We start from the raw sequence: 17,631 nt of genomic DNA, 5'->3' as shown, positions 1-17,631 counted from the left end.
TTGGGGACACAAGAGACTCTTTGTTATTTGGTTGCAGGGTTGTTTGAGAGTGACCATCTTCAACCTACGCCTCCAACGGATTGATAAACCTTAGATCATCCACTTGAGGGAAATTTGCTACTGTCCTACAAACCTCTGCACTTCGAGGCCCAACAACGTCTACAAGAAGAAGGTTGCGTAGTAGATATCAAGCTCTTTTCTGGCGCCGTTGCCGGGGAGGTTAGTGCTTGAAGGTATATCTTTAGATCTTGCAATCGAATCTTTTAGTTTCTTGTTTTATTACTAGTTTAGTTTATAAAAGAAAACTACAAAAAAAATGGAATTAAGGTTGCCTCATATGTTTCATCTTTTTAATGTCTTCCGTGAAAATAAGGATTCCGATAATTGTGCTCAATTGCTAGAGGAAGAATGCATTAAAATGTTTGGCACTAAATTTTTGAATGATGAGCATGATTGCAATGTTGTTAGTATGAATTCCTTGAATACCCATGATGCTAATATGCAAAGCCACAAGCTTGGGGAAGCTATGTTTGATGAAGATGATATTTTTTGTCCCCCAAGTTTTGATGAGCAAATTTATTATGATAAAAGCATGCCTCCTATTTATGATGATTATTGTGATGACACGTATGCTATAAAGAATAAATATAACCATGAAACTTGTCATCATGATTTTAATTTTCAATTGGATTATGCTTCACATGATAGTTATTTTGTTGAGTTTGCTCCCACTACTATTCATGAGAAGAAATTTGCTTATGTGGAGAGTAATAAAATTTCTATGCTTGTGCATCATGAAAATAATGCTTTATGTGCTGGTTATATGGTTGAATTCATTCATGATGCCACTGAAAATTATTATGAGGGAGGAATATATGCTAGTAGGAATTGCAACAATATCAAGTTTCCTCTCTATGTGTTAAAAGTTTTGAAGTTATGCTTGTTTTACCTTCCTATTCAAGTTGATTCTTGTTCCCATAAGTTGTTTGCTCACAAAGTCCCTAGGCATAGGAAGTGGGTTAGACTTAAATGTGCTATTCATATGCTTCATGATGCTCTCTTTGTGTTTCAATTCTTATCTTTTATGCGAGCATCATTGAAATCATCATGCCTAGCTAAAAGGCATTAAAGAAAAGCGCTTGTTGGGAGGCAACCCAATTTTATTTTTGTTTCTTGCTTCTTGGTTATGTTTAGTAATAAATATTTGATCTAGCCTCTGGTTAGATGTGGTTTTATGTTTTAATTAGTGTTTGTGCCAAGTAAAACCTATAGGATCTTCTTGGATGATAGTTATTTGATCTTGCTGAAAAAATCAGAAACTTTCTGCTCACGAAAACAATTGTTAAAAATTACCAGAACGTGATAAAATACTGATTCCAATTGCAGTAGATCAATAAACAAATTATTTAGGTCTTCCTATTTTGGTAGAATTTTTGAGTTACAGAAAGTTTGCGTTTGATACAGATTACTACAGATTGTTCTGTTTTTGACAGATTCTGTTTTTCGTGTGTTGTTTGCTTATTTTGATGAATCTATGAGTAGTATCGGAGGGTATGAACCATGGAGAAGTTGGAGTACAGTAGGTTTAACACCAATATAAATAAAGAATTAGTTCATTACAGTACCTTTAAGTGGTGGTTTGTTTTCTTTCGCTAACGGAGCTCATGAGATTTTCTGTTGAGTTTTGTGTTGTGAAGTTTTCAAGTTTTGGGCAAAGATTCGATGGACTATGGAATAAGAAGTGGCAAGAGACTAAGCTTGGGGATGCCCAAGGAACCCTAAGGTAATATTCAAGGACAACCAAGAGCCTAAGCTTGGGGATGCCCCGGATGGCATCCCCTCTTTTGTCTTCGTTCATCGGTAACTTTACTTGGAGCTATATTTTTATTCACCACATGATATGTGTTTTGCTTGGAGCGTCATTTTATTTTGTTAGTATTTTATTGATGTTATTTATAATAATATTTTGCATCTCTATTTTCAATAAAAATGTCAAGGATAGCCTTTACCATGCTTATTTTGCAAGTATACATGTTGCTGTTTCAAAACAGAAAGTTTACCGCTGTTGCAAAAATTCCCTAGAAAAGTCAGAATCTGATAAAATGTTGAAACCTTTTGCATAATAAGCTCTGATGAATTTAATACAGTGGGAATTTTCTTTCATAATTTTTGGAGCTAGGTAAGTATGGATCTTGCTGCATTCTTTACAGACTGTCCTGTTTAGGCAGATTGCTGTTATGTTTGCATTGTTTCCATATGTTTGCTTGTTTAATGATTCTATTTGAGGATAGGACTATTAAATATGAAGAGGCATTTAGTATGCAATGTTGAATAATAATTTTAGTGATTTGCTACAGTAGAGTATGATAAGGTTTTTTCATTGGTTTATACTAACTTATCTCACGAGTTCTTGTTGAGTTTGGTGTGGATGAAGTTTTCGAGATTTAGGAAACCGTGATATGATAGGAATTAAGGAGACACAAAAGCTCAAGCTTGGGGATGCCCAAGGCACCCAAGATAATATTTCAAGAAGTCTCAAGCATCTAAGCTTGGGGATGCCCCGGTAGGCATCCCACCTTTCTTCTTCAACAATTGTCGGTTAGTATCGGTTGAGCCTAAGTTTTTGCTTCTTCACATGATGAGTGCTATCCTTGAAATGTCGTTTTATTTTGTTTTGCTTACTGTTTGAATAATATCCCAAGATCTAAAATTCTTAAATGAGAGAGAGTCTTCACATAGCTACATAATTATTTAACTACTCATTGATCTTCACTTGTATCTTTTTGGAGTAGTTTGTCATTTACGCGTGTGCTTCACTTATATCCTATGAGTAATTGGTTAATGTCATAAATCTGAAATTATAAATGTTTCATATGCCTTTCCCATGGGGAGTAATGCCTTCACATATAAGAAGTAGAGGTGGTAAATTTTTTGAAGGTTAGCAAACATTGTATTGGTCACTTGAACAATTCATGAAAGAATATTGAAGGAAGAGAGATTTCACATATAAGTATACTATCTTGGACATATTCTATGATTGTGAGCCCCATTAATTATTTTCAAATCTGAGCAAATTAGTTGAAGTTGGACAAGGAAGACAACATAATGAGTTATGCTTGGGTATATTTGTATACAAGTTATATTGTTATGGATCCTCGAACATGTGGTGCTTGCTATTTAGAATCCTTTGCTAGCCAAAATATCTGTACTAAGCGGGAATACTGCTTGTGCATCCAAAATCCTTGAACCAAGTTCCTTCCATGAGTGTCCATCATATCTACTTATATGCGGTATTTACCTGCCGTTCCAAGTAAAATTGCATGTGCCAAACTCTAAACCTTCAAATAATAATCTGTTTTGTATGCCCGAATCGCTCATGTAGCGATTAGGGGCTGTCAGTATCTTCCATGCTAGGTGGGTTATTCTCACGATGAGTGGACTCCGCTCATCATTCACGAGAAAATGGCTGGTAACTGGGATGCCCAGTCCTATGATCAAAAGATCAAAAACAAAATCGCAAATAATTTAAACAAACTCCCCCAGGATTGTTGAAAGTTGGACGGCACCCGTTGTTTCGGACAAGCCGTGGAGTGTGATTGTTGGTGGAGGGGGAGTAAAATCTTTACCTTTCTGTTTGGGAACCGCCTATAATGTATCTAGTATGGAAGATATTGGGAACTCTTGGTCGTTATGTTGACAATGAAAGCATACCTCTCAAAATTATTTTCATCTCTGTTTTAGCTTCGAGCTCTGGCACCTCTGCAAATCCCTGCTTCCCTCTGCGAAGGGCCTATCTTTTACTTTTATGCAAGAGTCAGTAGTATTCCTTTTCATTCCAACCTACTTTTTAGTTGGCAAGCATCATGTGGTGGAGAAAGATCTAAGCATATATGGCCATTCAAATATATTTGATCATGAATTATTATTGTTGACATTACCCTTGAGGTAAAAGGTTGGGAGGCGAAATATTAAGCCCCTATCTTTCTCTGTGTTCGATGGATGTTGTTTGTTCTAAAAATATGCTTTGAGTGGTAGCAATCATGGAAGACTATATGATAGTTGAGTATGTGGGATTTGCTAAATCAAAGCTCTTACATAGACCCTTCCTGAAAATAAGATGAATTGCAATTGTTTGATGACTGAGAACATAGTTTGTTAGTTTTCAAGAAAGTTTATGGTATATGCTTTAACATGTGAATACCTTGTTACCTGATCATGAAAAGTTTTATGAGTTGAGCTACTGTTATGACATATAAGGATGCTAGAAAAGGTGATTGAAATTATCATTGATCAAACTTGTGCACCTGCTAGCATTCACACTTCATAAATTATTTCTATTATCATTTACCTACTCGAGGACGAGTAGGAATTAAGCTTGGGGATGCTGATACGTCTCCAACGTATCTATAATTTATGAAGTATTCATGCTATTATATTATCCTTCTAGGATTTTTATATGCATTTATACGCTATTTTATATGATTTTTGGGACTAACCTATTAACCTAGAGCCCAGTGCCAGTTTCTGTTTTTCTCCTTGTTTTTTGAGTTTTACAGAAAAGGAATACCAAACGGAGTCCAATTGACGTGCCAATTTTTGATGATTTTTTATGGACCAAAAGAAGCCTCCGGAGCAAAAGAGTTGGGCCAGAAGAGTCCCGAGCTATCCACGAGGGTGGAGGGCGCGCCCACCCCCCTAGGCGTGGGCCCCTGCCTCGTGGACGGCTCGGAGACCTCCTTGACGTGAGACCTACGCCAAAAATTCCTATAAATACTGAAACCTCCAGAAAATAACCTAGATCGGGAGTTCCACCGCCGCAAGCCTCTGTAGCCACCAAAAACCAATCGGGACCCTGTTCCGGCACCCTGCCAGAGGGAGGATCCCTCACCGGTGGCCATCTTCATCATCCCGGCGCTCTCCATGACGAGTAGGGAGTAGTTCACCCTCGAGGCTGAGGGTATGTACCAGTAGCTATGTGTTTGATCTCTCTCTCTCTCTCGTGTTCTTGATTTGGCATGATCTTGATGTATCGCGAGCTTTGCTATTATAGTTGGATCTTATGATGTTTCTCCCCCTCTACTCTCTTGTAATGGATTGAGTTTTCCCTTCGAAGTTATCTTGTCGGATTGAGTCTTTAAGGATTTGAGAACACTTGATGTATGTCTTGCATGTGCTTATCTGTGGTGACAATGGGATATCACGTGATTCACTTGATGTATGTTTTGGTGATCAACTTGCGGGTTCTGTGACCTTGGGAATCTATGCATAGGGGTTGGCACACGTTTTCGTCTTGACTCTCCGGTAGAAACTTTGGGGTACTCTTTGTTGTTCTTTGTATTGGTTGAATAGATGAATCTGAGATTGTGTGATGCATATCGTATAATCATACCCACAGATACTTGAGGTGACATTGGAGTATCTAGGTGACATTAGGGTTTTGGTTGATTTGTATCTTAAGGTGTTATTCTAGTACGAACTCTATGATAGATCGAACGGAAATAATAGCTTCATGTTATTTTACTACGAACTCTTGAATAGATCGATCAGAAAGGATAACTTTGAGGTGGTTTCGTACCCTACCATAATCTCTTCATTTGTTCTCCGCTATTAGTGACTTTGGAGTGACTCTTTGTTGCATGTTGAGGGATAGTTATATGATCCAATTATGTTACTATTGTTGAGAGAACTTGCACTAGTGAAAGTATGAACCTTAGGCCTTGTTTCCTAGCATTGCAATACCGTTTACGCTCACTTTTATCACTAGTTACCTTGCTGTTTTTATATTTTCAGACTACAAAAACCTATATCCACCATCCATATTGCACTTGTATCACCATCTCTTCGCCGAACTAGTGCACCTATACAATTTACCATTGTATTGGGTGTGTTGGGGACACAAGAGACTCTTTGTTATTTGGTTGCAGGGTTGTTTGAGAGAGACCATCTTCAACCTACGCCTCCCACGGATTGATAAACCTTAGGTCATCCACTTGAGGGAAATTTGCTACTGTCCTACAAACCTCTGCACTTGAAGGCCCAACAACGTCTACAAGAAGAAGGTTGCGTAGTAGACATCAGGCCCCGGTGTCAACCACACTCCGTCCGGCGAGGGTACGGGCATGACCTTTTCTTCATTGAGGTACACCTCTTGTGTCGCCACGAGCTGGATCGCGTCGACACTAGTGACCACGGCCATGTACAAGCCCTAGTCATGCTCGCCGCCAGCCTGGGCTCGGTTTGCTTGTTCTTGTTTCCCCTTCCGCTCCTGCTCACGGAGCCATGTGCGGCACTCCTTTTTATAGTGCCCTTGGATGCCATAGTGATGACATTTTCCCTTCTTCTTCTTGTTGCGAGGGCCGCCAGATCCGCTCGCCCCCGCGTTCCCCGACGCACCCTTGTTGCTGCCCTGTGGTTTGGGCTTAGCGGGCGACTTGCTCTTGCCGCCGCCACTGTCGGACGATGACCCGTCGCCGCCACCCTGCCTCTCTCGGGCCAGTCATTCCTCGTGTGTGAGCAGAAGGCGCCCGGTGGATTGTGTGGCGTCTTCGAGGTCGTGGTGGTCCTCGCATGGGGAGAAGCGCCCGGCGAGCTCCTCGATGAACATGGTTTTTAGATCGATGAGAGACTCGATCGCCATGGCCATCTGGGGGTACTTACGTGGCACCACACGGAGGAATTTCTGGACGGCCTTGTGCTCCATCACGGGGTCGTCGTACAGCTCCAGATCGGCGACGCGGCCGGTGAGCTGCAGCGTGAAGACTTCAAGGGCCTCACCGTTGTTGAAGCGGAGCGCCTCAAACCCGCGGCGGCGCACTCGCGCCTTGGCCTCGCAAGCATGCTCGCTCCCCATGCGGAGTGTCTTGATTATCTCCCACGCGATCTTCGTCGTGTCTTTGGCCGCTAGTAGCCGGAGCATCTCCTGCGGCACCCCCGTGAGGATGATCTGCAATGCGTGGCGATCGTCGCGTTCATCACCGCGCCATCAATCACCGCGGACCAGACGCCGGCGACTTGAAGCTTCACCTGCATCAGCAGTGCCCACTCCATGTAGTTGGTGTGAGTGAGGACCATTGTTGACGATGAGGTCTCACTCTCTCGCACCACCCGCTCGACAATGCGGATCTCGCCGCTCCCTCGGTCCGTCAGGCGCGCCATGGGCGTCGTGGACGGTGGCATCTTCGGCGGCGACTTCGACCCGCCGTCGTTCTTCTTCAACTCGTCGCCCGACATGGACTCGACGGATCACACACCACCGGCCGCCAGGGATCAAACACCGAGTCCCTGATACCAATTGTCGTTGCCGATTGGATGTGAGGAAGATAGGCAATGCTCGAGCGAGATGAACACGAGAGAGAGTGAGGTTTTCTACCGCTCAAACTTCGCAGCTTTTTCTGTTATTCCTTTCCTTCCTATATGCGGGATACAACGACCCAGAGATCGAGCTAACTAACTCCCGGTCGACATGCTATGATCCGTGATGGCCGCGCCATCGCACGACCACGGGCCACAACATCAACGTCCACCAGGAAAGAAAACTGGAAAGAACGGGGGAGTAGGCGTATGTGCCTCACTCCACCTTCTACATGCGTGTGCAGGTCACATCACCCATGCACACACATTATTACAGGAAACAGAAAAAAGCAAATGGACTATGGGGCTGTTTGGTTGCTGCCCTGAGTAATGTTGCCTGACCTGAGACCCTGCCTGTGACTAGCCTCATGTGTGTTTGGTTGCCATCCTGAGATTTTTAGCCTGAGATATCTGCCTGTGCCAAGGTGCCCGAGTCAGGCCTAGGAAATTGGTGGCCTTAGATTGTTAAAGATTCCATCCCTCCTGCCTGAGCAAAATCAGCGCTGCCCTCTCATGTTTCCACCCCGCTTTGACTTTTCTCTTTCCCTCCAAACACTGCATGCAGCTTTTATGCACATAGGCACGGTTTCTGGACGGCAACCAAGCACGGCCTAGAATAATATGTGTGCCTGTCAGGCAATTTTTCAAGCACGCTCAGGCTACTCTCAGGCAGGGAATAATCTCAGGCACGTTGGTGAGGGTAACAACCAAACAGCCCCATACTACAGCTATGCATACGACTGAGCTTATGCCAATAGTACATGCTTATGATGAATCAATCAATGCAACAGAAAACACAATTATCAGCAAGCACATAAAGCGGCCCAACGAACAGCCGCACTACACATCACAGACACCACTGCAGCGCTTGGGTAGAGGGGGAGAAGGAAAGTGGGATTACAACCTGCTGGCCGCGGCGTCGTCGTTGGTGGCCTACCCGGCGGCCGGGCTGCTCCGAGCGGTGGCGCCAGCCGATCGATCAAGTCGCTGCTGGCCGCACGCACGGACGGACGGGCACGGGGCGATGGGAACTCTGCGAGCCCCGGGCCTGCACATCGATCAGCACGATACGGCTCTGCCGCTGCAGGCAGCAGAGTGGAGAAGAAACAGGAATTCCCTATTGGACGCACATTGCGTCGAACTGTCGACGGATCGCACAGGGGGATATGACTAGCGAGCGATTTTGGGCCGGGTTTTGGGAACCTTCTAGAGCGTTCCGAGCCGGTTCTTACTGGTTTTAGGAACAATCTAGAAGGTTCCTGAACCGTTTTTTTATATTTCCTTTTTATTTTTTTACTCTTTCTGTTTTTTCTTCTTCCTTTTTCTGGTTCTTTTTTCTTTTCTTTTTGTTACTTTTTTGTTTTATTTCAGTTTTCCTTTTCAAGTTAATTATCTTTTCAACAAATTTTCTTTCTTTGGTTTTTTATTTCTTTTTCTTTTCTTCTCTTTCGTTCAAACTTTTTTCAAAATACTTAAGTTTTGTTCATGTTTCCAGAAAATGTTCGGTTTTCGAAAAAATGTTCTCAAAATTCAATAATTGTTCAAAACTTTCGAAATTCAGAAAATGTACTGGATTTCAATTTTTTGTTCACGTATTCAAAAAAATTCATGCTTCCAAATTTGTTCAGGATTTTTCGAAATTGTTCTCCGTTTCAGAACTTGTTCTCAAGATTCAAAAAATGTTCGTGCTTCGAAATTTGTTCTCAAGATTCAAAAAATGTTCGTGCTTTAAAAAACTGTTCACAAATTCCAAAACATTCTTGTTTTCGAAAATGTTCTCAAAATTCAAAAACTGTTCTCATTACACAAAAAAGTTCAAAACTTTCGAAATTAAGAAAATGTACCGGATTTCAATTTTTTGTTCACCTATGAAAACAAGTTCACGCTTTCAAATTTGTTAAGGATTTTTCATAATTGTTCCCCATTTCAAAATTTGTTCACAAAATTCAAAAAATGTTCATGCTTTAAAAAATTGTTCGTGCTTCAAAATTTGTTCTCCAAATTTGTACACAAATTCAAAACTTTCCCATTTTGAAAATTTGTTCACAAATTCGAAAAAAAATCGGAGTCGTTAGAAAATGTCCCTGTTGTTCAAGATTTGTTCACAAATTCATAGAATGTTCCTATTTTGAAAAATATGTTCACAAAGTTGAAATTGTTCACTGTTTTTCAAACTTGTTCGTGATTGTCATAAATTAATTAATATTATAAAAGATTCCTGTTTTTCAAGATTTGTTCAGAAATTCAAAAAATGTTCACGCTTTAAATTTCGTTCACAAATTCAACTACTTTTCACATTTTGTGAAAAGGTTCCTGTTTTTCAAAAGTTGTACACATCTTCAAACACCAATCCCACTTTACAAATTTGGTTAAAATTCCAATAAAATACACAACTTTTCAAACTCGTGCGTGCTTGGCGAATACGTTCATCATTTAAAAAATATATTTATTTAGTATTTTCAAGAAATGGCTTAAAAAGGGAAATAACCCGATCAGGCGATTTATCTAGTGTTAAAGCATTTGTGTTGCCTGTGTACCACTAAGACCTTGTACAATGGGAGGTGCTTAGAGAAATAAACCAGGCTTTCCTTAACCACCGGTGCTTATTTGTACAGGATAGACGCTTAGTTAAGCGTCTCTCCTGTAGAAATAGCCACCGGTGCTTCAGAAAAACTCGGTTTATTTTTCTAAGCACCTCCCTAAGCATCTCCCATTGTACAAGGCCTAAGAGTGGTAAGCCACAGTGGCTAGCTACCTGTCTTTGCAGCACAGTGATCGCGAGATTGAATCCTGTGTGGCGCTCTGCTTTTTTCTTACTTTTTTTTACAGTGCTTGCAGCTCATGCGTGGGCCGGCCCAGTCGGAGTACTGCCGTATGCGAAGCCTCGACTTTCTGCCGCATAATGCGGCATATAGGAGGTCCCGAAGAAACAGACCGTTAAGAACCAGAAAAGGTTGTAACGCTCAAAAAGGAGAACGGAGTGCGGGCCGAGAAGATGGGCCTGCAAAACAACACAGCCCAAGCAAAATGTTACTGTGTCTCGAAACAAGAGAGCAAAATGTTTTTTTACGATCAATACCATGATATATTTAGGAACCTGATAAGTGTCACACGTGTGGCATGAATACATGGCAACTCCCAACGTTTTTGACGGCAAGTATAGTGACACGAGGATGACAACTTTAGTTGTCAAGCATGGCAACTTTCTTTTTGGATGGTAAGTTTCAGTTTTTTTGTTTGTTTTTTCTTTTCGAATGGCAACTTTAGTTGTAAAAAAATTCAGAGCCGAAGTGCTTCATGCCATACGTGTGTCATTTGGTATATTTATAGTAGGAAATTGTGCATGGTAGAGATACATGAGCTACATCAATTACAAAATATATATAGTAAAAAGGAAACAAGCAAATCTTCGAGATCTCCAAATCATTTCTTCTTCCATGACAAGATCTTACACTTTTCTGAAAGCAGACACAGGAAACTAACAAATGTATCAAATCACAGAACTGTAAATACCAACGAGGATTCCTATAGTTTTACTTTAAGCCACAATGCCAAGGCTGCGATGCACACCGGCAGTCATTAAAGTAATCAACCAACATCGGTAAGAGTACCAACACCGGTTTCCAAAGACAAAAAACCAAACAGCCAGGCCGATGACGCTGGGAGCCAAGAGTAAGAATCACCATTGTTAAGGATGTAGCAGGCGGGATAGATATTGCGACGACAATCCTCCTCGCGGCAACCATGACAAAAAAAATCCAAAAGCAATTTGGCAAAGTAAGATCAGAAGGACCATACCTAGACGACGCCGGGAAGATCTGTCGTCGAAGGAAGGGATGAAGATTACATAGACAATGTCATCTCTAAGGAAGAAGACATCTACCCAAAACTCAAAACCAATCTAATGAAAACACTATTATTATGAAGAACTCCACTCATAGATTGGGTTCCCTACTCCTCCCGACACTGGCGGGGCCAGCCGGAGGAGGGGGAACCGATCTATGGTGGCAGCGGCTAGGTTTTTTCAGGAGGACGTCTAAAGAGAGCAAAATGTTACTTTTATGCTGAGTACTGGGGGAGGGGGGGGGGTTGCTTACAATGCTGATGTGGTTGTTCCGACACAATTATTTGAGGGGGGGCAAATAATTCGATATACTAGAAATTAAATAGGGCTGTCAAAACATAGTGGAAATGAGACCTATCCAGTCACACCAGAACGCCGCGAATCAATACACCCCCATGATCTGCCGTAGGGTGCACCAGTTGATGGAGTTGAAGGCTTTCGCCAAATCTAACTTCAGCACCAGGGTAGGGGACGATCATTTGTGACGGTAATATTTTTCTTAAGACAAATCTTATATCCAAAATTAAAAGAAATGGAGAGAGTACCAAAGTTGTAAAATCCAGAATAAATAAATTCAGTTCAGTCAAGAATGAGATCAATAAGATTTATTAGAATGGATATACATATACACGTGCAAATAAAAAAGTGTCAAGCTTATAAATAAATACATTAAATAATGGAAAACAAGTCTGCTAGATTCAAGGAAATCGTTTTTGTTGGAGCTCTGTTTGATCAGATGGAGGTGCTGTTGGGGATGCCTTTGCCCGTGACGCCGGGCTGCGAGAATGGTTTCATGAGCTGGTACGGCACGATGCCGGCGCCGCACCGGTTCTTGAGCTTCCTGTTCTTGTTCCTTCCGTCGATGATCCCCTCCACCGCCTTAAGCTGCTCGTTGAACCTCAGGTACGCCGCCCGCACCGTGGTGTCCTCGCCCCACGGGGCAGTCTCCATCCCTCCGAGGTACTCCTCGTCGGGGGAGTGGCTGGACAGCACGTCCAGCACCGCCATCACCAGCGTTGCCTGCACCTGCGACGGGAAGCATTCCCGGAGCGCCTGGTCCGGGTTGTCCAGGAATTTCTCGAAGGCGGCGGCGTCCACGGGCTCCTCCACCGGCATGTTGGTGCGCGCGATGGAGGGGCGGTTCGGGAAGTAGCCGCCGAAGTCGTACTGCCCGAAGTTGACGGCCGCGTGGTGCGCCGCCGCGACCCAGATGATGGTGGTGAGCGTGTGCGCGAGGCTCTCCGGCGTGTCCAGCTTAGGCCACCACGGCGCGTCCTTCTTGTCTCCGTGTCCCTCTGTGCGCACCTCCGTCCAGAAGGCCTGCAGCTCCGCGTCGCCCGAGACGCTGGCGGCGGTCGGGTAGTAGCGGGAAACGTACGCCTGAACCCACCCCTTGATGGCGTCCCAGATGAGCAGCCCGTCGTTGGCGAATGGGTAGTCTTTGATGGCGAGCTTGAGGCCGTGCTCCGCCGTGGGGTCCTCCTCCGCCATGCCCCTGCGGACGAGGTCGGCGGGGAGGGCCTCCATGTCGAAGCGCCAGAGCTTGTCGTACGCGACGGAGCTGAGCTCCATGGCGTACCTCTGCGGGGAGAAGGTGAGCTCGATGATGCCGCCGCCGTTGATGAGGGCGGAGCGCGCGAGCGCGTTGATCCGCATGGTGTAGCGGAAGTGCGGGCGCAGCAGCTGGTAGATGGGGTGCATCTCGCTGAGCTGCCTGTTGGCCGCGAGGATGTAGGGCTCGACGGCGCAGTGCGTGCGCAGCCAGTGGGTGACGAGCTCGTGGTGGCCGGCGTCGTGGGCGCGGACGTGGGACTTGGCCATCCGCCACAGCCAGGACTTGGTGGTGTCAGTGGACGAGGTGAACACCTGCCTCCACTGCGGCATCGTCGCCGAGGCCGGCCGGGTGAGCTCGATGGCGAGGAGGCGCAGCGTGCCGTCGTCGGTGAGGAACATGATGGTGCGGGAGCCGTACATGGTGGTGCGCTGCAGGGCGCGGATCTTGTGCACGTAGGGCAGGAACAGGTCGTGGAAGTCGAGCATGAAGAGCCTCTTGCTCTTCACCGCCTCGGCCACCGTCATGGTGTGCCCCATCTGCGCCTCCAGCAGCTCGGCGGTGATCGCCGACTCGGCCGGGCCGTACACCGCCGGGTCCAGCTTGCTCTTGAGAGGAAACTCCTTGACAAGCTCGATGGCGTACGGGTTGATCCCGGCGAGCGTCTCCCTGGCGAACTCCTCGTCCCGCAACCACGCAAACTTGTCCTCTGCATTCGGCAATCAACACGCATTTACTAATTAGGTTCGTGCATTGCATGAAAACTCCATTTTTGCTACTTGGCATGCACGTGCATCTGGAAAGGAAGAAACAAGGTAGGAGCGTACTTTGGACATTTGCGGGGGCGTCGAAGAGGAGGACTTTGTCGCCGGGGCCGTCGCGGAGGAACTCGAGGAGGCGCGGCACGGCGGCGCGGAGGAAGCCGAGCTCCTCGGCGCGCGGCAGCTCGACGCCGTCCTCGAAGAGCTTGTCGATGACGAAGAAGGAGGGGAAGCCCTGGTTGGGGTCGATGAGCGTGGACTGCACGGCCGGCACGGCGGCGTGGAGCACCGACTGCAGCGTCTTCACCGAGAACTGCACGTTCTTCTCCTCCGAGAAGGCCTCGTCCCTCGGCACGTACACGTCGCCACTCCTCGTCTCCGACTGCGGATCTGCACGTAGCACGAGTTGCACCCTTTACTAAACATGTACATGCACGATGTGTACGTAGTATCTCTTGACTTTGTGGTGTACATACCTTTGGTGGATCGGGGGCGGCCGGTGCGGCAGCGCCGCGGGTAGGGGAACTGCTTGTTGCCGCCGAGGACGGGGCGGGCGCCGGCGGCACCGAGCTCCTCGCCGGACCCGAGGTCGTTGTACACGTCGTAGTCGTAGACCCGGTCGGTGGCCTTCCTCTGCCCGGTGCCGTCGCCGCGCTTCTTGGCAAGGTCGTTCTTCCGGTAGCCCTGAAGACCCGGAGGAGTCTGGCTCGGCAGGTAAGGCTGCACGGTTGATCCACATTCACAAATTTCAGCCAGAAGTTGTACAATACTCCCTCCATTCCATAATGTAGTGTCTATAGATTTTTGTGAAAGTCAAACTTTGCCAACTTTGACCAAGTGTATAGATAAAACTGTCTACATCTATAATACCAAACATGTACATTCTGAAAATATAACTCATGATGTGCATTTGATATTCTAGATGTACCTACTTTTCTTTATAAATATGGTCAAAGTTTGTAATGTTTGACTTTTGCAAAAATCTATAGGCACTACATTATGAAACGAAGGAAGTATTAAGAAGCAATGTTTTGTTTCGAGTGAGGATTCTAGTGCATGTCACTACCACTTGCTAGATTACTAGCATGTCGTTTTATTTGCAAGCAAGCTGCAGCTCCTGTGTACGGGCGGGCCACGTACATACGTACTTATCGGGGAGATCATGGACGTGCACTGCCAACTTTTTACGCAACCACCAAGTCACGATATGCACGTTCTAAAAAAGCAGTGTATACGTGCACACGGTTGCTCCATGTGCAGTGATCGCGTGGAAGCCTGGACACCAGTAGCTCTCGGCTGCCTGTCTGCCTCCATGCCGAGCGCAGATCGCCGCGCATCTAATGCGAAATAACGAGACTTGACGTCCCTTAAATTCAAGATGGACCATGCACGTCAAATCTGCTATACTTATGGTTCCACGCACAGTTATTAGATGATCATATAGCCTAAAGCCCTAATTAAACTACAGCGACTGGGCCTAATCCCCGATCGATCCAGTCTCGCTCAAGGTAAAAAATTCCACGGATATCTCACTCACACGTTAGCTGAGGAGACCTTCCCGATGAAAGGCGACCGACTTTACTTGGTTCCTTACCTTGTTGGCGAAGAAGACGCGCTTGGCGTCGCCGGACTTGGGCGGCAGCCAGGAGTCGCAGCGGATGACGTCGGAGTTGCCGCCGGCCGTGACCACCTTCACGTCCTCCAGGAACATCTCCGTGCCGTGCTCGTTGGCGACCAGCACGGCGCCGACGGGGCCGAAGCCCGCCGGCACGTTGAAGTCGGCCTCGTAGGTGACGATGTGGAGGTCGTTGTCGGCCACCTTGTGGGCATAGCTCTTGATCGTCTGCTTCTCCTTCCCCGTCTCTGCATTCAGGTGTGCACATACAGCATAGCGCGATTAGCATCAAGCAGTACTCCATGACACAGCTGAACTTGCAAGCTGCTATACGCGCACGGGGTGACCAGGTTTGTTTTTACAAAGTTTTAATTTTCGCAATCAGATGTAATACTAGGTGATGACCATGCATGCATCAAACAAGTAAAAAGGGTAAAATGGGTCGATATTAGTCAGGATATATATGGTGGCATGAGGGTCTTTACACCGATTCAGTCGACAAAAATTCCTGCTGAGATAAGAGGAGGGACAAGTCGCACCTATGGTACTTTTATTTAAACCTTTCCAGCTTCTGACGTTTCGCATGTGACGAAACTAACGAGGGCTGCTAACACAGCGTGTCAACCTGCTATGGTTTATCCATATATATATACACTACTTGGTTTGGTAACTCAATTAGGACTGGTCACTTAATCTATGGTTGACTTTTTATAACAAACTGTATTGCCGCTCAAGTTGTTGTACGTTGGACCGAGTACTACTAGAGATTTTACCTCAAAAAGAACGAGTATGTTATTATCTTAACAGAAAAAAAAGTGTGAAAACTAGTCGAACCAAACGAAATAACTTGTAGAAAACGACTAATGATTTTTCCTCCAGGGAACTTGTGTGTCTATGACTATGATCGATGAATGATTTTTGTGCATCAGTTGGTCTCTGGCCTTTGCTTCAGTAGCACATCTGTTAGCTATATTAGTTAGTTGATTCATTTATTCGTTCGTCCGTTGATCAATTAATTCTACTACCGTGTTTAGCTGTCCCACAGGCCGGTCGACCGTTTGAATTTTCTTTGTGGTGTTATTACTCTTATAATGCCTTCGCTTGATAAGATCTTAATTTGGGCTACAAAATGGTGCAGGTTGCATTTTTCACCACGATAAACTGAAGTTGTGCCTTTTTTAATAGACCAAAATTTGTTTACAAAACCATGCAAAAGTACTCTATATGCGTGCATGCATGTCAATGTTACAGGACATGGTATGATAGTACTAGTATACTTACTGGCGTCCAGCTCCGCGCTGACGAGCTCGAGCTCCATGGACCTGCCGATGAGGTCATTCACATCGTCCATCGTCCTCGACGGCCTCAGCCCATCGAGGAACCCGCCGACGGTGACCTTAACCGTCGCCACCGCCTTGACGCGCACCGAAGCACCGCCCTTCCCTGCCATGTCGGAAGAAGCACCGCCTCCGCCGATGCTACTGCTAGCCGGAACCACCTCAGACGACCCAACGGACGCGCACCGCACGATCAGCTGCCCACCGCCGCCGAGCGCACGAGCACAGCGTCGCCCCGGACGGCCGGCGGAGAGCGAAGACGACGGGAGGCGGCTGCTGCTGCACGTGGAGGAGGAGGAGGAGGGGAGGATGCGACGACTCGCGATGGTGCGGTGGTGGCTCTGGAGGCTGGATGGTTTGAGCTGAGGAAGCGACATGGCTGGCTTTATAGCAAGCGAAGCTGAGCTACAAGCCTATGGCTACGGGTGGGCGTACAATCTCGTGCGATCGCCCGGCGTGTCCAATAAATTCGAGGATGGGGCTTACGTGTGCGTCTGCTACGGCTCGTGCGTTGGTGACTTGCGAGTTGTGAGCTGCGATTGAGCATGGGCATGGGCATGCGATTATATAAAAGAGCAAGCGTTGAAACTAATGCATGGTCGACGGCTCCTTTGTCCTTCTGAAGGGATTTCCTACCCCTTGAGTTTCTGGTTGAAAATGGCAGTACGTGCGGTGCAGGTCGTGGGTACATGTTACTATCGTGTATGGAGTTCTAGGCTAGGCTAGCTTCGAGGCAGCTACGTAGCTTCTTTGGAATGTGCCACACGCTTTTCCACGCCAAGTTGGCTAGCTTGCGTGACAAGTCGCCGGGTTAGGGGTTTAGCCTCGGGAAAAGGTAGTTTTCTATCTTTACTTAGGGACGTCGACTGTTGATTCATCTTTTTTGCTTTCGTTTCCAGGCTACTCTAGCTAAGCAGGTGGTTCAGTTCTTATCTAGACAGTGGTTTGAGATTGTGCTCTTCTTCCTTTACTGGAGCTATGCCTTTCTCCAACAGCTAGTACCTACTACTCCCTCCGCAAGAAAATATAAGAGTACTTTAATGATCTAAACGCTCTTATATTTCTGTACGGAGGAAGTACTGTGGTTCATCTTACTACTAATTAACATATTTTTCGAAGGGTATGGTTGACCGCATCAAATTATTTCTACCTTTCGTTTACGTCTGAACCCA

The 17,631-nt window shown here is 45.7% G+C and overlaps 1 protein-coding gene across 1 annotated transcript; it reads right to left on the bottom strand.

The window, feature by feature from the left end:
• Positions 1-11,775: 11,775 nt before the first annotated feature.
• Positions 11,776-16,982, bottom strand: LOC123169172 (probable lipoxygenase 8, chloroplastic). The gene is made up of 5 exons (XM_044587023.1): positions 16,404-16,982; positions 15,102-15,370; positions 13,984-14,227; positions 13,574-13,897; positions 11,776-13,455 (listed from the first exon to the last, which is right to left on the bottom strand). Exons 1-5 carry the CDS (start codon positions 16,834-16,836, stop codon positions 11,927-11,929), a joined length of 2,799 nt encoding a protein of 932 aa, XP_044442958.1. The 5' UTR covers positions 16,837-16,982; the 3' UTR covers positions 11,776-11,926.
• Between the last annotated feature and the right edge of the window lie 649 nt (positions 16,983-17,631).

The sequence above is a fragment of the Triticum aestivum genome, chromosome 7D, assembly GCF_018294505.1.
Source record: "Triticum aestivum cultivar Chinese Spring chromosome 7D, IWGSC CS RefSeq v2.1, whole genome shotgun sequence".
Lineage (NCBI taxonomy): Eukaryota > Viridiplantae > Streptophyta > Magnoliopsida > Poales > Poaceae > Triticum > Triticum aestivum.
Note: the sequence above shows the minus strand (reverse complement) of the source record. Positions and strands in the feature narration are given on the sequence as shown.